This window comes from Orycteropus afer, unplaced genomic scaffold (assembly GCF_000298275.1).
Source record: "Orycteropus afer afer isolate SDZICR_OR568_19922 unplaced genomic scaffold, OryAfe1.0 scaffold00065, whole genome shotgun sequence".
Lineage (NCBI taxonomy): Eukaryota > Metazoa > Chordata > Mammalia > Tubulidentata > Orycteropodidae > Orycteropus > Orycteropus afer.
In genome coordinates, this window is record NW_006921652.1 from 8,139,217 (window position 1) to 8,161,756 (window position 22,540).

A 22,540-nucleotide genomic window follows, 5' to 3' on the forward strand; every position below is an offset into this window, starting at 1 on the left:
ATATATATAAACTCTTGCTTCATTAAAGAGGAACTTCCTTTTGTTAAAAATACAAGAATAGCTGTCTACCACACTCTTGCAGGAAAGATGAGTTGTTTCAGAAAGAAAGGTGTAACGACACTGAATACACACTTAGCTGAGACTTAAAGAAGACAATCTATTTATGGCACTGCTTTCTTTTGAAGGGATAGGTTTCCTGGTTTAAAATGGGTTATAAAACTCTATTAGAAACCAGTCCTCGGAAAGATGGTTTCTTACTTTTGCCTCATCTAGGAGTTGGACTCCTGTGCGAATAACAGAGCAGCAGTGATACTCTATCAGCTTGGTATGTAGAATGTCATTTTCTATCAGTATAAAACTGGAGAGCTAAGTAGAAAAATCTCTGTACAGAATAAAGGTCATTTACTAAATGCCAAAGTACTATGTGCCTGAGGATCCCAAAACTATAGAGATCAATCAAGGCAGGATAGAAGTGTTCTAAGGCTACATGTAGCTGATATCTAGAAGTAGACATGCCCAACTTCTAAAGTGTGGCTCAAATATATGGATATGTAGATACTCTAGGGCCCAGAGGGACCAGGTCATGGTACATTGAAGGGTTCTGCACAGTAGGCTAGTAATGTCATCCAAGACAAAGAATAAGCAACACTGCCAGGATGCAGTAAAGGTGAGGGCCCACATGAACCACTGGAGACTACAAAGATCACAAATGATCAAACTGTCTCTTGGAAGTAAAGGGATTAGCTTTAATCCTAGTGAGGTCTTTGACTGCTCAACAGTGGCAATGACACAATGAACCACTTTCCTTGCCAGTCTAATTTCAGAGTGATAAATAAGAATGTTCACTGTTACCAGTAGCTTAGAATTATTTTTAAAAAATGTCTACATTTTACAGAATACTTCGTCCTTGGATGTACCAAAACAGGATCAAATATTTTAACCACTAGGGTGGAGAAGCCATTTGGCCCTAGCCCACAGGCCCTCCCCACCAGCTACTGCTGCTTCTTCTCTGCCCTTTCCCTAACCTCATTGCATGCTCCCCCTCTGTTTTTGCATTTTGAGCCCTGGCTGATTCCTTACCACTGGCTCCTGAGCAGGGGCTGGCTGTGGGGCTGATGATTGTGCTGGGGGTTGCTGTACTGCTGTCACAGCAGTCTTTTGCTGCAGGGCAGCCTGCTGAGTCATCAGCTGTTGTGGATGCAGAGCTGTGGCCAGCTGCTGCTGCTGCTGTTGCTGTTGCTGCTGTTGCTGCTGCTGCTGGTAGAAGTTCTGTATCATCTGCTGTTGAGAACCTCCTTGGGCCACCACAGGGAACTGAGTAATCGCTGGTTGCTGGGTTGCTGGATGGACTGCCTGAAACTGAGCAGGAGACAGTAGCAAGAAATGAGGAAGTGCATAATGGCCTGCTCCTGTCCTGGAACCACATACCACAAAAGACGAATGTCTCAGTAACAGCTAAGAACAGTCCTGGAAGCCAAAAGCCAGAGCCTAAAAACTCATAATGGGAACCTCAAAGGGATTCCAATAAAAACAGCAGTGCCTTACGTTGCCAGGCCCTAGCCAATGCACTAGGAGCTCTGGTGGTGTAGTGCCTAAGGCATTTGATTGCTAACCAGAAGACTAGTGGTTCAAACCCACCAGCCACTCCTCAGAAGGAAGGCTGGGCAATCTACTTCCATAGACATACTGCCTTGGAAACCCAAGGAGGGGTCGCTATGAGTCAGATCCAACTCGATGGCACTGAGTTTGTTTTTTTTTTTTTAAAGCCAATGCACTGGGCTGCTTTCTATACTATCAACTGAGCTTCCTAGTGGGTTTCTATGACTTAGCCTGAGAGAACCTACCTGACTAAAGATCATGCAAACCACAAGCTGGAGTGTGACAGAATGTTCTTCCAGCCACAGTCAGTTTGCTATTCTCTTTTCAGAAGTAATCTCTACAGAGGAATTTGGAAGTAGCCAAAAATAAAGTGCTTCTCTACATGAATAGAATGAAATGACGATGGCACAGAAAGAATAACCTAAATGCCAAGTCAGCTATTAAGACGCCTCTCAAGATACTCTGAAATTGTTTCCCAATAGCACAGTCTTTAAACATTCAAAATATTCAGTATACTCTATGACATTTATTGATATTTTCTATTATACGGTAACCAATTGTCTCAAGTTATATTCTCTTGTAAGCTTCCTAAGGATAAGGACCACTTCTTATAAATGTTTATTACCCATTGCTAGGGATTATGTGCTAGGCACACAAACAACGCTCAAAAGGACCTACTGATGAAAAAAAGTTAGGATCTTATCTTTGAATAGCCTAAATACTGTTATTCAGTTATAAAGTTAACAGAGACAATATTGTTTGCCTTTTGGGGCAAAGTCAAAGGGTTAGCAAAGAAACAGATGTCAAAAATAGCTGCCTATTTATAACAGCAAAATGCTTGAAACAACTCAACTGTCTGTCATGAGGAGACAGATTGAGTAAACTATGATATATGTTTAAGATGGAACATTTTGTAAATAGGAATGGAGAGTATCTTTATATATGGGATGGAGGAAATAGAATTTTGCAGATTTAACTCTGGATCTATGTAAATGTTTTACATATTCATAAAACAAAATTATTTCAAAGTCTGAAAAGCAATAGCAAAACTCAAAAGGAAAATAAAACAAATAAAGTTAACTGTGTATAAAATTGGCAGCTTTCCCCAAGATATAATGTGGTTAAGATCATAAGGGTTAAAAAGGGCAAGACAACTTTAAACTTTTTCAGTAATTACATTGATACCATTAATCTGAAACTATAAATCAAATAAGTAATTATGTTAACGTTGTTGAGAATCAAGATTTCCAGATGAGAAAAATACAAACACAAAATCCAATAAATTAAACAAAAACTTTGTAATCCCAAATCTGAACTGGGAATATAAATCTGAACTCATGATGTATATTCTCTTAACAAAACAAAACATATTTCTTAGCAGCTGTCTACTGAGAAGTCCTAGAAACAATAACCAATAACCAACCCATTAGCAGATGCATATCCCTAGCACTAAGATTATGGTCTCTAACCACCATTTCCATTAAAGGGAGACAAAGCTCCTTGGAGAAATGGTCCAGTGCAGAATGAGCCTGGTTCAGCTGGTTATACTGGCCAAAATAGGGACAATTTGAGCATCAAGATAAATAATTTTCTAAAAACGGCAATTACTAAAACACACCAAATATGTTAATATCTATGAGTTCATAATGATTCAAAAGAACCAAGCACCTCATTGTTCCTCTTTGGATGATATCAGGAACAAACTTAATATTCCGAAAATTTGTGAACAAAGAGAAAGAATCAAGCATTTGTCCTGCCTTTTTGGTATAAATAGCAGTACCTCAGGGTAATCAAATAGTTGATAAAGTTCTTCCTATAAAATTTAATTAAAGCCTTTAATTAAAGAAGTAATGCTACAATATCATTATTTGCTAACCTGAATAAACTAATTAATGGATTCAGGAAATAACAAATAATGACTACTAAGCTGAGGAGGAACATTAAACCAATGGATTCAACAGACATTACCTATAGCCATTGACTGATCTTAATATTACTAAAAGAAAGGATAAGCAGATATTATATGCTTCCCAGTATAGGACAGGAAAAATAAACACCGCTAAACTGAATCTAATACTGATCAATTTTCATGAAATTAGCTCCCCAGGGATTAAAAAAAAAACAAAAAAAACCACACACTGCTGTTGAGTTGGACCTGAGTCATAGCAACCTGTCTTTGGGTTTCTGGGTGGTATCACTGTGGAAGTAGAATGCCCAGCCTTCTTTCTGAGGAGTGGCTGGTGGGTCTGAACCGCTAGCTTTCTGGTTAGCAGTCAAATGCCTTAGGCACAGGGGATAGAGGAACATATTAAATGACAGTACAGGGATACTATCAGCCAAATCCTGAATGTAGAAAATTCCACAGGACACATGACCAAGTTTCTTTCTTCCGTTCCTTTAGCTTTTTTTTTTGTGATTTGAGTGAAAGTTTACAGAGCATACTGGTTTTTCCATTCAACTGTTCATACACGTTTTGTTTCATGACACTGAATGTAGTCCCCACACTCTTCCCACATTATCCCTCTGGTTACATTTTCCATTTGTCTCTTTCATATCCCTTCCTACCTTCTGAACTTCATCCCTGGGCAAACACTGCTCTTTTGATCTCGTATGGTTGATCTAAGGCAGACATACCTCCCTGGTGTTATTGTTTACCTCATAGGCCTGTTATTTGGCTGTAAGTTGAGCAACGGGGTTATGACCAAGTTTCTTAAAAATAATGAATAAATGGAAAAAAGGGTTAAAAAAAAAAGGGAGAGGAAACCCAATGGATAAAAGGGGGCTTAAAAGATATATCAATCATTATAAAAGAAATATATGATTCCCATAGTAAAAATTGTGAAAAAAAAAAAATTGAAATGATAATGGAAAAAAATACATGGTGAGACAGATGGCTTCATATGTAGAGGGAATTCAAACTTGATTAGAACTAGCTGACAAAATGGGCTCTGTATAATAAAAGCAAGGAGCTCTGGTAGCATAGTGCCTAAGGCACTTGACTGTTAACCAGAAGGCTGGAGGTTCAAACCCATCAGCCACTCCTCTGAAGGAAGATTGGGCAACCTACTTCCGTAGTGATACTGCCTCGGAAACCCGAGGGGTCACTATGAGTCGGGTCTGACTCGATGGCAAACAACAACATAATAAAAGCATGCAAATAAGTGGGTTTAATAAGGCAATTAGAAGGAATAAGTAAATACAGTATGTGGATCTTATTTGGATCCTGATTCAAACAAACCAACTCCCCAAGGAAGATCCTGTACCTAACTGGTCTTTCACAGTGAGGACTCAGATTTGCAAAGCAAGGATCAGGCTCTGAGCACCTTACCTGCTGAGCTGGGGCCTGCTGCGGCTGCTGCTGCTGGTAAAATGTGCCTGCTGGTTGTTGTGGTGGTTGCTGCTGCTGTTGCTGCTGCTTGAGGAAGAGTTGCTGCTGGTGCTGGGGTGTGGCCTGGGCCTGAGTGGGCAGACCCTGAGCCTGAGTCGAAGGCGGCTGCTGAGGGGTGGGCGGAGCTTGTGGCTGCTTGGGCTGAGATTGTGGTAGAGATTGGCTGGGTTGGGGCTGGGTTTTTGGTTGGGGAACACTGGCTAAAAGGCCAGGCTGACTGCTGGGTCCTGCAATGAGAATAAACTCCATATAAAGTCTCAAAACTCTTTCAGACAAAATCACTGTATTTCTTGCCAAAGGAATAAAGAGGGGATGGTAAGTGGGCAGATGATCCTAAGATCCATGAACTCCTCGGTATTTTCACACATGCTCTACCCCACCGGGAATGTCTTTCCTTCTTCCTGCCAAACTAGGTGTTTCCTATCTTTCAAAACAAGGTTCAATAACAAGATTCAATATTTTCCTCTTCAGAAAGTCTTCCCTTATTCATCAGCCCACTTTGTCAATTCCTCCCTTAGTCAGCACCCTGAGTATCAACATCTTCAAATGGCCTTTGAGGCTACTGTATATAAACAAAATCTTGGCACTTGTTGGAATGCTGTATGATGGAGGGATTCTTTAATGTAACAGAATGTTTTGCATGGAAGTACACAACTCTAATCTTTATGCCTGGCTATAAGTAGGTGGCCACCAAATTTACCAAAAGCAGCTTTCTGGTTGGAAAGGGATGGCTGTGTTCAGTTAACTGAAAATCTGGATCAATCCTCATTATAAAACCTAGCTCAGTCAACTCATTACAAAAAGAATAGCAAAACATGGAAGGAAGATAAATAGTTCAAGAGACAAAGCATTAAAGAAACAATATCTGTGGAGTATCAAAAAGAGATGAGTCTTACTTCTTTAAAGGCACATGAAGCATAAGAAGTGTATGAAATAAAGAAGTAGGTAGGGGATTAATGGACCAAACCACAAAATCAGGGCCAAGTCTAGAAAAAATAGAGACAAGAGACTTCAGTAGTCTTGGAGAACCATTTGGCAATTCAATGAGAAGTGTTTCTTTTTCTAAGCACTTGTCATACAATTTTAATGGCAGCTCACCTTCTTCTTAAGGAAAACCATTATTCTTTATCTACCTAGTCTTCCTGAAGCAAAACCAGATTTTCTAAGAGTTTTCTATTATCCTGAAATTACTCAGGTACACTATGTTCCAAACCAATCTATTTACTGACCCACGGCCTGAGATGGGGGCTGAACTGTGGCCCTCTTACGAGGTGTCAGAGCTGGCTGAATAGGAAGGATTCCTGGGTTGGGCTGAGTCTGCCCAGCTTTAGGCCTCTGGCGGGGTGCAATTGAAGTTTCTGTGGTGGGAATGGGATCTGTCAATCTAGAAAAGTAAAAGAAAAACAGAAACATGTTAAAGTGCAGGAAAATAGAGACAGGGTAAGCAGTGTCTATGATGTTTTCCCCTCAATACCCATTCAAACCTTCCAGATATGTTTGATCAACATTTCCCAAAGGGTATTCCATAGGAATACATGTTATGAGAAAAAAAAAAAATTTGTGGGTGTAGTAGTTATGGTTGTTGTCAATTTGTCTGGGTCTGGCTGAGTGGCTGGGCAGCTGGATGTAGTTATTCCCCATGGTGAGAGTGACAGTCAGTTCCATGGTGGAATCTACTGGAGCAGCTGAGTAGCTGCTTTAGAGATGTGGTCTGCTTCCAGTATATAAGAAGTAGCTTTGAGGAAGGTCTCTAGCTTTTTTGCATGCTTGAACCCTGCATATAGCCAAGTCTTTATGAAGCAGGCTTCCATGCTCTGCTGATCTTGGGACTTCTAATGGATTGAATCAACAGTTTGCCGTGTGATTTGGTAATACTGGGACTGTGCCTTTTCAGTTGTCGACCTTGGGTTTGTCACCCTCAGCAGCCAGCAGCTGCCTGAGTGAAGAGATACCTCTAGCTTCAGTGGGATGGGAGCAAGAGGCAGAGCTGACGCCCAAGACCAAGGGGCTTTCACCCAGCCCCTAGAGGCTGGCATCTTGAACTCACACTTCTAGCCTCCAGAACTGTAAGAATAAATTCCTGTTTGTTAAAGCCATCCCATTTGTGGTATTTCTGTTAAGTGGCCCTAGATAACCAAAACAGTGGGCAAGCAAGTGTTTAACAAACTTCAAAATACACTTGAGCAGATTTCTTTCCTTCAGAACATCTTAGAACTTTTTATGTGTGAATATTCATGGAGAACCTCAAAAAGAATATAGAATGGAATGCTTCTCAAACATATTTGATCTGGGGATCCTTTTACCCACATTACCTTGTAGGATTTCCCAGAATACACTTTGGGTAATGATGCAAAGAGGGGTTTGAGATCAATTATTTCGTACGTAGAAGGAACTCAAACTTGGTTAGAACTAGCTGTCAAATGGTCTCCCTACAATGAAAGTACATAAATGAATGTATTTAATAAGACAACGAGAAAGAAGTAAATAATTCAAAATAAAGGATTCGGGAGTGTGACAGGAATCCATTTCCTCCATACACATACTCTCTTTCTTTGTTGGTAATAAGATTTTCAGTTAGGTATAGGGTCACCCAGAGTGAAAATTACATTGCCCAGCTTCTCTTGCAACCAGGTCTGGCTGTGTGTCTATGTATTAGTGGGACGTAAGCAGTTCATTACATGCCAGTTTCTAATACCCTTAAGAAATGACTAACATATTCTCTTTGCCACACTTCTTTGGCTAGTCTTGATCCTGTTGGTTGGAAGAGGGATGCTGCCATATTGGTCCACGATATCACAGCCACACATAAGGATGGCAGACTGGTGAGCATGAAGAAGCCTGATTTACTGAGGGCTTCAAGGAGCAGAACTGCTCCTGGACTGCTTACCACCAGACTTTGTTTATTGGCAAGGAAAAAAAATCTATCTTTTATAAGCCACTGCTAATTTGGACTTCCATTCACTTTAGCTACTCTATGATCAAGAGCCAGTTTTAGAATTTCTTCCGATTCAGAATTCTGTCTTTTTTCTTTCCGGTGATTCTTTTGCTTTCTTCGTGTATGATGGCCTCCCACAACTCATCTGATCTTCTGTCATTAGTGTTCAATGTGTCAAATTTATTCTTGAGATGGGATATACTCAAGGTTGTACTTCAGCTCTCATGGAATTGTTTCAATTTTCTTCAATTTCACCTTGAGCTTGCATATGAGCAACTGATAGTCTGTTTCACAGTCAGCCCTTGGTCTTTGTCCAACTGATGAGACTGAGCTTCTCCATCATCTTTTTCCACAGGTGTAGTTGATTCCATTGCTCACCATGTGGTGAGATCCATGTGTAAAGTGATCATTAACACTGCTGAAAAAAGGTATTTCCAATGAATAGGTCACTGGTCTTTTTAATGACCTTTTGCTTTCTTTATGTCCTTAATGCCACTCCACAACTTGTCTTTGGTTACTGCTGTTCAATGCGTCAAATCTATTCTTCAGATGGTCTCTAAATTCAGGTAGGATATAATCAGTTGTATTTTGGCTCTTGTGTATTTGTTTTAATTTTCTTCAGCTTCAACTTCAGCTTGCATATGAGCAGCTGAGGGTCTGTTTCACAGTCAGCTCCTGGCCTTGTTCTGACAGATGACATTGAACTTCTCTATTGCCTCTTTTCACAGATGTAGTTGATTTGACTCCTGTATATTCCATATGGTGAGGTCCATGGCTATAGTCTCCATTTATGTTGTTGGAAAAAGGTATCTGCAATGATAAGTCATTAGTCTTGCAAAATTCTATCATATGGTCTCTGGCATCATTTCTTTCAACAATGCCATATTTTCCAACCACTGATACTTCTTTATTTCCAACTTTTGCACTTGACTGCATGTTTGGTCAATTTCAGACTGCAGAACTTGGTAAAAATCTCCAATCTCTTCACATTTGGCTTGAGCGGTTGGTGTGTAAATTTGAATAACAGTTGTATTAACTGATCTTCCTTGTAGGCATGTGGATATTATCCTATCACTGACAATATACTGCAGAACAGATCTTGGAATGTTCTTTTTGATGATGAATGTGACACCATTCCTCTTCTTCAATTTTTCATTCTTGGCACGGTAGACCACATGATTATCTGATTCAAAATGGCCAATACCAGTCCATTTCAGCTCACTAATTCCTAGGATATTGATCTTTATGCAATCTGTATGCTGGGCAAATAATCAGAGAAGCTGGGATATAAGAAGAAGAACATTGCATCAGGATTTGAGGAAGACTCATTAACAACCTGTGATATGCACACAACACAACCTTGTTTGCTGACAGTGAAGATGAGTTGAAACACTTACTGATGAAGATCAAAGACTACAGCTTTCCATATAGATTATACCTCAACATAAAGAAAACAAAAATCCTCACAATTGGACTAATAAGCAACATCATGATAAGTGATGAAAAGATTGAAGTTGTCAGGGATTTCATTTTACTTGAATTCACAATCAATGCCCATGGAAGCAGCAGTCAAGAAATCAGATGACATATTGCAGAGGGAAAATCTGCTGCAAAAGACCTCTTTAAAGTGTTAAAGAGTAAAGATGTCAGCTTGAAGACTATGGTGTACCTAACCCATGCCATGGTATTTTCAATAGCCTCATAAGCATGTGAAACCTGGACAACGAATAAGGAAGACTGAAGAAGAATTGACCCATTTGAACTGTGCTTTTCACAGAGAATACTGAAAATGCTATGGACTGCCAGATGAATGAACAAATTTGTCTTGGAAGAAGTACAGCCTTTCCTGATGTACTTTGGTCATGTGGTTGGTCATAAGGGACCAGTCCCTGGAGCAAGATATCATGCTTGGTAAAGCAAAGGATCAAAGAAAAAGCGGAAGACCCTCAATGAGAGAGAATGACACAGTGCCTACCACTATGGGTTTAAGCAGAGCTACGACTGTGAAGATGGTGCAGGACCATGCAGTGTTTTGTTCTGTCATACACAGGGTCACTAAGAGTGGGAACCAATTAGATAGCACCTAACAAGAACAGGTCATGTCGTGCAAAATTCCATTATGCAAACTCAGGTGTTGTTTCCATCACCAAGATAGTATTTTCCAAATTCTGATCCTTCTTGTTTCCAACTTTCACATTCCAATCATCAGTAATTATCAATGCATCTTGATTGCACATTTGACCAATTTCAGACTGCAGAAGTTGGTAAAAATTTTTAATTTATTCATTTTTAACATTAGTGATTGGTGTATAATAGTTGTATTAATTTGAATTTGAATAATAGTTGTATTAATTGGTCTTCCTTGTAGGCATGTGACAACACTGTACTTCAGGACAGATCTTGAAAATGTTTTTTTTGACAATGAATGCAATACTACTGTTCCTCTTCAATTTGTCATAGTAGACTATTTCCTGGAATAGTAGACCATATTATTGTCTGATTAAAAATTGCCAATACCAGTCTATTTCAGCTCACTAATGCCTAGGATACCGATCTTCATGTGTTCCATTTCATTTTTGACAACTTCCAATTTTCCTAGATTCACAGAAGCAAAGAATACCAGAAAGATGTTTACCTATGTCTTATTGCCTATGCAAAGGTATCTGACTGTGTGAATCATAACAAATTGTGGATGACATTGGAAAGAATGGGAATTCCAAAACACTTAATTGTGCTAATGTGGAATCTGTACTAAGACTAAGGCAGTCATCTGAACAGAACAAGGGGAACTGTGTGGTTCAAAATCAGGAAAGGTGTACATCAGGGTTGGATCCTTTTATCACACTTATTCAATCTATATGCTGACCAAATAATCCTAGAAGCTGGGCTATATGAACAAGAACATGGCCTTAGTATTTGAAGAAGACTCATTAACAACCTGTGATATGCAGATGACACAATCTTGCTTACAGAAAGTGAAAAGGACTTGAAGCACTTACTGATGAATCCAAGACTGTAACCTTCAGTATGGATTATACCTCAACATAAGGAAAACAAAAATCCTCACAACTGGACCAATAAGCAACATCATGATAAATGGAGAAAATATTAAGATTGTCAAGGATTTCATTTTATTTGGATCCACAATCAGTGCCCAAGGAAGCAGCAGTCAAGAAATCAAATGATGTATTGGGGAAATCTCCTACAAAAGACTTCTTTAGAGTGTTAAAAAACAAAGATGTCATGCTGAGGACTAAAGTGTACCTAACCCATTCCATAGTATTTTCAATTGGCTCATATGCTTGTGAAAGTTGGACAATGAATAAGTGAATAAGGAAGACTGAAGAAGAGTTGGTACCTTTGAATTATGGTGTTGGTGAAGAATATTGAATATACCATGGACTATCAGAAGAATGAAGAAATATGTACAGCCAGAATTCTCCTTAGAACCAAGGATGGTGAGACTTTGTCTCACATACATACTTTGCACATGTTATCAGGAGGGACTAGTCCCTGGAGAAGGACATCATGCTTGGTAAGGTAGAGGGTCAGTCAAAAAGAAGACTCTCATTAAGATGTATTGACACAGTGTCTGCAACAATGGGCTCAATGATTGTGAGGAAGGCATAGGACTGGGCAGTGTTTTGTTTTGTTGTATACAGAGTCACTACGAGTCAGAACTGACGCGGCAGCACCTAATAACAACAACATTTTGGACTTTCTATAACTCACAGCCAAATAGAATCCAAACAGAAGAGTACCATGCGGTCCGCTTGTTCCCTGTGATGATGCTGAAGCTTAGGTGGTAACCTCCATTCATTTTCTAGCAGTCCAAGCATTTGGCTATTATCTAACTCAGACCAGAGTCAACTATGTTTTGAAAGTGTACTTTAGGGAGTATGTAGAGGACATTAAGACCAAAATAAACAAGCTTCATGAATACTTCCAAAACATGTCAGGCAATATGTTAGGTACACCCTCCATGAAATATAAAACGGGAAGCAAAGTAGCTGGCCCCAGCCTTTCCTACACATGCCTCCAAGGTATGTCTACTATGGCCCAGAGGCTTTTCATTAGGCATCCTGCTAGTGGGATGCTCTTGTGATGGTAGAGAAGTGGTATACAGAAGCTATCACATTTGGAAGAGGCTGTAACCTAGGGAAGAAATGTGAGAACGAAAATAAGACAGATGATGGAGAAAAGGAGAAGGTGTAATAATGATACAGCCAAGGGTAAAGGAGGGGAACAGATGTCTATAGAAATCCAAATGCTAAATGCCTCCATGTTCCACTTACATGAAATATCTAGAATAGGCAAATGTACAGAGACCAAAGTTATTAGTGCTTACCAGGCTCTGGGAAGAGTAGGGAATGGAGAGTTATTATTTAAGGTGTGCTTGGGTTGATGAAAACTTTTTGGAAATAGTGGTAATAGTTGTACAACATGATGCATGGAACTAATGTCACTAAAGGAGCTCTGGTAGCATAGTGCCTAAGGCACTTGACTGCTAACCAGAAGGCTGGCGGTTCAAACCCACCAGCCACTTCTTGGAAGGAAGGTTGGGCAATCCTACTTCCGTAGTGATACTGCCTCGGAAACCCAAAGAGGGGTCGCTATGAGTCGGGGCCGACTCGACGGCAAATAACAACAACAACAACAATGTCACTAAATTGTATACTTAAAAATAATTAAAATGGCAAATTCTTTTACTGTATATATTTTACAATACATTTTTATACATTTTTTTTTTACAAAGTCTCTCTCCATAACAATACAAGTTACACACATGAAGAATGTAATGTTATTAAATTATACTGGTAGAAACTGTTGAATTGGTGAAGGTTTTACTATGTGTATTTTACTGCAAAAAAAAAAAAAAAAGACAGCCTTTAAGTTGATCTTCTTCGTTTTAGAGACAATGGGATGTAGAGTCAAAGAAAACTACTTTTGAGCTCCAGCTCCCCACTTACTGTGTAACAATGAACATGTCACTTTGCCTCTTCCGGCCTTAGGTCTCTTAAGTGTGAAAGTGAGAAAACAATACCTACTCCATAAGGCAGATATGCTCGATGACTGTGAAGCCATTTTAAATTATTTTCCCCTCATTTATTTATTTTAAGAGCTTGTTTTACATTCAATGTAACACGTACATTTAGTTTCATTCCCCATTCACCATGTCCAACCCTACCCTGCAACCCTCCCTCTGTGCCCCTCATAATTATGCACTCCTGTTTGTCCTGCATTTCCTCAATTTGAATGTTGGTCCTCTGGTGTCCCATGGTCTATTGCTCTAAGGGATGTATTACCACAGATTATGTGGCTGTGTCATCCTGGGTTGTGAGGTCTGCGTGTACATCTTGTTAACTATTGGGCTGAGAGCCTACCCCTGGGGTGAGTTTTATTCCAGGCACAGAATTTATTCCAGGGCCATAGTATTGGGAGTCTCGCCAGATTTCCTCTGACTAGTAATTCTGGTCATAATTGAGTTTTTGGATTTTGTTCCATGTTTTCCCTCCCACTCTATCCAGGATCTCCAGATTTGATCCTTTCCTGAGTGGTTGGCATTGGTAGCCAGGCACCATCTAGTTCTTCTGGTCTCAAGGGCCATCGTGTCCTAGGGCTGATTGCTTCTAAATGCCCTTATTATTTATTTATTTTTTTGCATTCTTCTTGTGAAGCCATTTTTCAAACTGTAGCATGCCCAAGCTGTGTGCATGAAACTCAATATGCTGCAAGAAAATACAGACTTTGCAGCCAGGATGTCTAGGTCTAAGTCATCCTAGCTGTGTGATCTTAGCCCTATCACTTAATGTGCACAGTAGAAAGAGTATGAATTTAGGAGATGATTCTGCCTTTTACTTGCCACTGACCAACTAACTGCTTTGGGCAGTTAACACTTCTGAGTCTCTAACCCTCACCTGTGAAATGAGAATAAAAACCACCACTACCTCATAAGCTTATTTTAAGGGGGAGGGAGGAGTTATTATCATTTATGTTAAGTACCTAGCATGATATCTGGGACATATGATGCCTCAATGAATAATAGTGTGACTACAATAAAAGGAGAGTTTATGGGGAAAAAAAAAAAAACACCTCTTAGGACTGGCATCAAACATAATAACACAAATGAAATCACTGTGCAAACAACTGAGTATCATGCAAATAGTGGTTACTGTAATTCTTAATGTGTCCTTTGTGGGAATTAGGAAAGGGATCTTTTCTTAGCCTAGCTCCAAAATCAAGTCTAAAAAAGGTAAGCATGCCAGAATTACCTTAAGAAATCAAAAGACTGCAAAATAAGAACATGAATATGAGGTTTACTAAGTTTTTTTAAAAACCAACGTCTCATTACTTTACAGCCATATCTGGTATAGCTCTACGCATACAAGCAGTCTATAAAGATTCAAGATTCTTTTTTATATATAGAAGTTGTTTTCCTGTTCTATTAAACTCCACACATTCTTATCTGGATACTGTGTTGACAGTTAATTATTTCCCTGCCATGGAAATGTGATAGAAAAAAAGTGGTATAAACATCCCCTGGGCCACCCCTAGAATTTGCTACTTGAAAGGTGTGGCAGTCATGAGAATGTGCCTTGCAGACTTTTAACTCCAGGGGTGTAAATGAACAAGTACCTCATGGGCTGTGCTCTCAGTCACTGCCATGTATGCTCTGAGGCCATGCTTCTAACAGGCTGCTCCCTGTCAACTGAATACTGCAGGGCGAGGAAGGCAGTCTCCTTTCTGCAAGATGGGGGAGTCCTCTGATGGTCAACTTGTAGGGTGGGGCAGCCTAGGTCACTTCCACCCAACCTCCCTGCTTTCTCTGGGTCAGATTATACCACTTTCTGATGGCTCTCCTCAGCCTTTCCTGGCTCCCTCCCTATCTTCTCTCACAGGAACATACTCCCTAATAAAATTCTTTGTTTAACCCTCTCTCGGTAACTGCTTCTCAGAAGACCCCAACTAACACAGAAAGTGCTGTTCATTGATTCAGTGCTCTGATCTGTACTTTCCTAATGTGGCTGGAGTTATAGAAAAGAAGGAAAAGGGGAGGAGGACTGGGGTGGTAAGCGATGCTAAACTCAGGCAGGACACATGTTTAGGATACTTGTACTAGACAACCTTTAAAGTCTGCTGACGCCTCATCGCTGAGCCTCATCTCTGAATGCCCATATGCCTATCCCTAAGCAAGGAAAACAGCTGTAGAGTTCTTGATTCTCTTTCAAATGCAGACTAGAGTATTTCATTATTCCCCCATATTCCCCCAGAACAGTTTCTGCCTAGGGGAGAGAGCATGTTTCCCTGTGCTGTGCAGCCTGGGGGTCAAGGCAGTAGAAGAATCAAGAAACACAAGACATCCATCCCTGCTACTGCTACTATAGCAACTGGAACAGGGTAAGTGCTAAGGTAATTCTTACCTGGCCTTTGGCTGGGTCTTTTTTGCAGCTGCCTCACTAGCTTTCACTGGCTCAGGAAGCTTTGCAGGAATAGGAGAGTTCTATAGAATTAAGAGAGGGGAGAAAAAAAAAAAAGGACATCACAGCTTTTTTTTGTAAAAGATTAACCAGCCTGATGGCTGACACAAATACATAACAGAGTCTTCCAGAGTAGCTTCCAGTCCCTGATCTCTGGTAGGGAGAAGGTAAGTTAACCAAATGCATATCCTACCCAACACAGGCCCAGTTGGGGAGGCAAAATATCTGAGAAGAGGAGAGAACAGCCTGTACCCAGCCCACTCCTCCTCCATTGTCCTCCACCTCTGGACCAGGCTCAGGTCACTGGTGCTTGATCTCAGTACTCTTCTCTTCCTACAGCATTGCTCAGAAGTGTTGCTATGAAAGGAATGAAAAGGAGACGTCTGCAATATTATTTAAGCTTCACTCCCAGCTGACTAGTGTCCCAAACCAGGGAGTTTTCATTCTTCTCATTGGAATGAAAAAACTACGGACATCAATGTGCTTGCTCAGTCAACACCCCTTCCCAATGTGTGAGCTGTCATTCAGTTCACAAGCCAAACAGCTTCTCTAGCATGGATTCTACACCATTCATCTCATATCACCTCTAGAGGGAGCATCAGTGCCCACAACCACAAAACAATTGCTCATCACTTTTTTGTTGTTATGTGCTGTCGAGGCAGTATCACTATGGAAGTAGATTGCCCCATCTTCCTTCCGAGGAGTGGCTGGTGGGTTTGAACCGCCAGCCTTCTGGTTAGCAGTCAAGTGCCTTGAGCACTAAGCTACCAGAAATGACTTGAGACTTGTGGTGAAGTTTATTTTTTCAAAATGCTGGTACCAATACGAATGCTGCCAATCGTATTTCATGTTATTTAATTTTATGAATGGAAAGGTGGGACCACAAACACATGAGCTTATTATATAGGAATCCTCATTTTAATGTGGGAAACTTAATAAATCAAATACAAGCTATAAAACTATTAGGAAGGACATTCCATTTCCTTTATGTTTCCATGTGGGAGGAATTTCTGCTAGAAAACTTAAGCTGTTAGCTTCTTCTCTGCCTTTCAGGCATTTCTTCTTCAAAAGAGAAGAATAACTTATCTGACTGATAAGACTGGGACAAAAAAAGCTCATCGTGCTCACCTTTGCCATCCTTCCTTCATGGAAGAGCACACTAGAATCAGGCATTTACTACTTAGTCATGTGAGTCTAATGTTAGGGAGCCTGACTGGTCAAGCCATGTTCTCTGGCTCAACTTTATTAGTAATAAAGTCAATACTATGATCCTCACATCTGATTCCAAGTGAGGGAGTGAAAGAGCATTATTTATCTGCACTCCCAAGCCTAATAATGACATCAAAAATCCATTATTTTAAAAAAAACTAGCAAGAAAATTTCAAATTAGAACCTAATTTATTACGGTATCCATTAATCAAATGCTCAAGAGAGTTACTTTATACTCAAACCAAAACCAAACTCACTGCCTTAGAGTTAATTCTGACTCATAGTGGACCCCCTTTGGGTTTCCAAGGCAGTAAATCTTTACGGCAGTAGATAGCCCAGTCTTCCTTCCACGAAGTGGCTGGTGGGTTTGAACTGCCAACAGTCTGGTTAGCAGTCAAGTGCCTGCTAAGATTATCAGGTGTTCGCAAGCATAGTACCCTGAAAACTGAGTGCATAATTAACGATTATCAAGTATAGAAAACATTCCCATGGTCTGATGTATATGGGGAGGGCAGAAGAATTGCAAGGTGAGTTACAGATTGTCAACAGCAGAAGCAAAATCAAGAAAGCTCTACTGCAATGAAGGAGAAAAGGAACAAGGGGTATAACTTCCAAAAGGAAGAAGGCAAGTGTAGCTCGTGCCTCAGGGAAGCAGTCTAACCACCTAGCAGGTAAATACAAAGGGCTTTCTGAGAACTGTGCAAGCTGACAAGGCACGTAGTTGGTTGATCTCTACCCAAAGTATACAACTCAATTTCTGGGGAGTTTTTTCCCCTAGTGTAATTGTCTCAATTTTATAATTAAATTCCATGGGAAAAACAGATTCCCTGTATAGGGAATGCTTCATAGTTAGCTTTGCTTGAATGTCTCCTCACAGATAAAACAAGGGACATCTATATTCATTCCCAAGGCTGATTAACACCCCAGGGATTATAAATGGCAATTTAATATTCACTTCCCATTTACATACCTGTACATTTGGAATTGGGCATTCTTTCTTGAGTAGTTTAAATGAGAAGTAGGAGACCTGGTAAATATCCGGCCTTTTATCAGGGTCTGGTTCCAACATATACCCTAAGACAAATATATGTCAACTTATTTCATAATATCTTAACAGTTATGACATTAGCTAGGAAGCATAATCTTCCCCTTTTACTACCAAGTTGCGTTATTTTTCAAATTTTTATACTTCACAGAAATCAGACCACACAATTAGCTGTTTTTCTCCTTTCTCTGAAAGAGCAGCTCTAATGTTCCTAAAATTCTTAATATTCATAAGAAAATAACAAAGTATTTTAATTTAACGAAGATACTTTACGCTTACACTTTCTGTCTTGCACAACAGGGACTCCGGCAAAGCTGTAGCCTTTGTTAGCTGCTGCAGAGTCACCCCACCTCGTGATGACCCTATTCACAATGGGATAGGACCATTTCGATTCTTAGTGTTTCCACTGGCTGATTTTCGACAGGAGATTGTCAGGCTTTTCTTCCTAACTCTTCTGAGTCTGGATGCTCCACTGAAACTTGGTCAGCATCATAGCAACATGCAAGGCTCCACCGACAGATGAGTGGTGTCTGCACACGAGGTGCCCTGGCCAGCAACTAAACCTGGGTCTCCTGCACGGGAACTGAGAATTCCACCACTGAACCAAGATACCAGCTTCATACTCTGACATCTAAGAGGCGATCTGGTGTCACTTCTGACTTCTTTAGCTCACATTCTCTTGCTAAACAGATGATTAGTGATACATCAAAATCCAAATTTTATGAATTCACTTATTTTCTGTTGGAGATATTAGCTGATTTTAATTGTACAAGAAACCACAAAATAACATATACTTGTCTACTTTTACCCTGATCCACAGATCACCTGCCTGTTTCCAGGTCCTTTAAACTTTTGCCCTCTCTGAAGCTGGAAAAATACCTCAGGAAAAAAAACCTTTGAGAAAACACAAACACACATGTACATATACATACAAATAACAATGCAAAGGCAATTTACTGCATAAGTCATAAAATGAATGGCTTGGACACTAAGTTTAGAAAAGATTGATGCACTTCAGCCTTATGAAGGCTTTGGAAGAAGCCGGACTTGATCAGTCCTTGAAGTCAGGGCAGAATTTACTTAGGCAGGGGAAAGGAGAGGAAAGGACTTTTATGGTGAGAAAACTGTCTTACCAAAGAAGGACTCGGAGGAAGGAAAGAATGCCCTGAAGTTTACTGAACAGGGATGTGAGATATAGGGTTCTGTAAAATTAATCTGGTGGTGAGGGTGTGTTGGATGAATTGAAGAAGAAGAAAGGCTAGTGTCCAATCCACTACTAGAGGCATGAGCTGGTCTACATATAGTATAGTGACAGTAAAGAGATTACGGAGAATGGAATGGGAATAGGAGAAATTCTAAAGAAAGAATTAATGCAGAGAATGTAGGAAATAACTCACGTACTTTGGACATGTTATCAGGAGAGATCAGTCCCTGGAGAAGGACATTAAGCTTGGTAAAGCAGAAGGTCAGCAAAAAAGAGGAAGACCTTCAATGAGATAGACTGACACAGTGGGTGCAACAATGGGCTCAAACACAGCAACAATAGTGAGGCTGGCGCAGAATCAGGCAGTGTATCATTCTGTTGTACACAGGGTCGCTATGAGTCAAAACTGACTCACGGACACCTAACAACAATAGCAACAGGAAATGACTGGCTTTTCCTTCTCTCTTGCTTTTGAGATCCAACTAGCTGCGACTGAGTCAACTCCAACTCATGGCAGCCCCATGTGTTGGGCAGAACTGTGTTCCATAGGCTTGGCAGTGGCTGATTCTTCAGAAGCAGCAGATTGCCAGGCCTCTCTTACAAGGTGCCTCTAGGAGGACTTGAACATCCAAACTTTCAGTCAGCAGCCAAGTACATTACCTGTTTGGACTACCCTAAGACTCCTGCTAGAGCCAAAGACAAATTTAAGTTTCAATCATCCGGCTTGAATGGTGGCACCACTGACAGATACTGAAATGATGAGAAGGTTATTAAGTGTAAATTGTGAGGAAGCAATGGCAATTAAATTAACTTTAGACATGGGTATGATTATATGTGTATAGGAAGGCCCATGTGAGCATATGGTTGTACATATACAGGTAGGTATATCTGTAGTTATATGTATGTTGTTGTTAGGTGCCATCAAGTCATCTCCAACTTACAGCAACCCTATGCACAACAGAACGAAACACTGCCCGGTTCTGTGGTAGCCTCATAATCCTTGCCATACCTGATCCCATTGTCGCAGCCACTGTGTCAATCTATCTCGTTGAAGGCCTTCCCCTTTTTCATTGACCCTCCCTTTACCAAGCATGATATCCTTCCCCAGGGAATAGTTCCTTCTGACAACATGACCAAAGTAAGTGAGACGAAGTCTGGCCATTCTGGCTTCCAAGGAGCATTCTGGCTACACTTCTTCCAGCACAGATGTGTTAGTCCTTTTAGCAGACCATGGTATTTTTAGTATTCTTCTCCAATACCACAACTCAAAAGCATTAACTCTTCTTTGGTCTTCCTTATTCATTGTCCAGATCTCACATGCATAACAGGTGACTGAAAATACCACGGCTTGGGTTAGTCGCACTTTAATCTTCAAGGAGATGTCTTTGCTCCTCAGCACTTGAAAGAAGTCTTTTGCAGCAGATTTGCCCAGTGCAAGACATTGTCTGATGTCTTGACTGCTGCTTCTATTGGTGTTGATTGTGGAAACAAGTAATGTGAAATCTTTAACAACTTCAATCTTTTCTCCATTTATTGTGATGCTGCTTATTGGTCCAGTTGTGAGGTTTTTGTTTTATGTTGAGATGTAATCCATACTGCAGACTGAAGTCTTTAGTCTTTACCAGTAAGTGCTTCAAGTCATCCTCACTTTCAGTAAGCAAAGTTGTGTCATATGTGTATCACAGGTTGTTAATGAGCCTTCCTCTAATCCTGATGCCATATTCTTCTTATACATCTTATACAGATTGAACAAGTATGGTGAAAGGATACAACCCTGATGCACTCCCTTCCTGATTTTACACCATGTAGTATCTGTGGCGTAGTGCCTAAGGCATTTGATTGCTAACCAGAAGGCTTGCAGTTCAAATCCACCAGCCACTCCTCAGAAGGAAGATTGGGCAATCTACTTCCATAGAGATACCACCTCAGAAACCCAAGGAGGTGTTGCTATGAGTCGAAGAGACTTGATGGCAGTGAGTTTGGTTTTTTTAGTATCCCCTTGTTCTGTTAGGACAGCCTCCTGGTCTATGTACAGGTTCCTGATAAGCACAAACAAGTGTTCTGGAATTCCCATTCTTATCAATGATATCCATAATTTGTTATGATCCACACAATCAAACACTTTTGCATAGTCAATAAAAGACAAGTAAGCATCATTCTTGTATTCTTTGCTTTCAGCCAAGATCCCTTTGACATTAGCGATGATACCCCTCACTCCATGTCCTCTTCTGAATCCAGCTTGCATTTCTACAAGTTCTCTGTCAATGTATTGCTACAACCATTTTTCTATTATCTTCAGCAAGATTTTACTTGCATGTAATATTAATGTTATTGTTCGATAATTTCCACATTCTGTGGGATCACTTTTCTTTGAAATGGGTACAAATATGGATCTCTTTAAGTCAGATGGCCAGGTAGCTGTCTTCCAAATTTCTTGACATAGACAAGTAAGTGCCTCCAGTGGGGCATCCATTTGTTGAAACATATCAGTGGGTAGTCTGTCAATTCCTGGAGTCTTGCTCTTTGTCAATTCCTTCAGTGCAGCTTCGACTTCTTCCTTCAATACCACTGGTTCTTAATCATATGCTACCACCTGAAATGGATGAACATCAACTAATTCTTTTTGGTACAGTGAATCTGTATTCCTCTCATCTTCTTTTGATGCTTCCTGCATCATTCAATATTTTGCCCATAGAATTTCTTTCAATATTGCAACTCGAGGCTTGAATTTTTTCTTCAGTTCTTTCAGTTTGAGAAATACTGAGCGTGTTCTTACCTGTTGGTTTTCTAACTCCAGGTCTTTGCACATTTCATTATAATAATTGACTTTGTCTTCTCGAGTTGCTCTTTGAAATCTTCTGTTCAGCTCTTTTAACCTTGTCATTTCTCCCATTTGCTTCACTACTCTCCGCTCAAGGGAAAGTTTCAGAGTCTCTTCTGACATTCATGTTGGTCTTTTCTTCCTTTCCTTTTTAATGACCTTTTGCTTTCTTCATGGATGATGTTCTTGATGTCATCCCATAATTCCTCTGGTTTTTCAGCCACTGGTGTTCAATGCATCAAATCTATTCTTTAGATGGTCTCTAAATTCAGGAGGGATATAATCAAGGTCATATTTTGGCTCTCGTGAACTTGTTTTAATTGTCTTCAGCTTCAACTTGAACTTGCATATGAGCAGTTGATGGTCTGTTCCTCAGTCAGCTCCTGGCCTTGTTTTAGCTGAAGATACTGAGCTTCTCCATCGCCTCTTGCCACAGATGTAGTCAATCTGATTCCTGAGTACTCCATCTGGTGAAGACCATGTGTATAGCCATTGTTTATGTTGTTGAAGAAAGGTATTTGCAAGGACTGTGTTGTTGGTCTTGCAAAATCCTATCATGTGATCTCTAGCATTATTTCTCTCACCAAGGCCATATTTTCCAACTACTGGTAATTCATCTTTGTTTCCAACTTTTGCATTCCAATCACCAGTGAGGATTAAGACATCTTGTTTGCATGTTCAGTCAATTTTAGACTGTGGAAGTTGGTAAAAATCTTCAATTTTCTCATCTTTGGCTTTGGTGATTGGTGTGTAAATTTGAATAATCGTAGTATTCACTGGTCTTCCTTGTAGGCATATGGATATTATCCTATCATTGACAGCATTGTATATGTATACACGTTTGTATGTGTCACAAATATA

At 40.1% G+C, this 22,540-nt stretch overlaps 1 protein-coding gene across 1 annotated transcript in view; it reads right to left on the minus strand.

The window, feature by feature from the left end:
• Positions 1-22,540, minus strand: part of AAK1 (AP2 associated kinase 1) — a 234,536-nt gene that overhangs the window by 47,964 nt on the left and 164,032 nt on the right. The window contains exons 8-12 of the mRNA XM_042780842.1: positions 17,580-17,683; positions 15,344-15,423; positions 6,217-6,371; positions 4,928-5,214; positions 1,081-1,359 (exon numbers count right to left, since the gene is read on the minus strand). Of these exons, the coding sequence (XP_042636776.1) occupies positions 1,081-1,359; positions 4,928-5,214; positions 6,217-6,371; positions 15,344-15,423; positions 17,580-17,683 (905 nt within the window). The remainder of the gene's footprint in view (positions 1-1,080; positions 1,360-4,927; positions 5,215-6,216; positions 6,372-15,343; positions 15,424-17,579; positions 17,684-22,540) is intronic.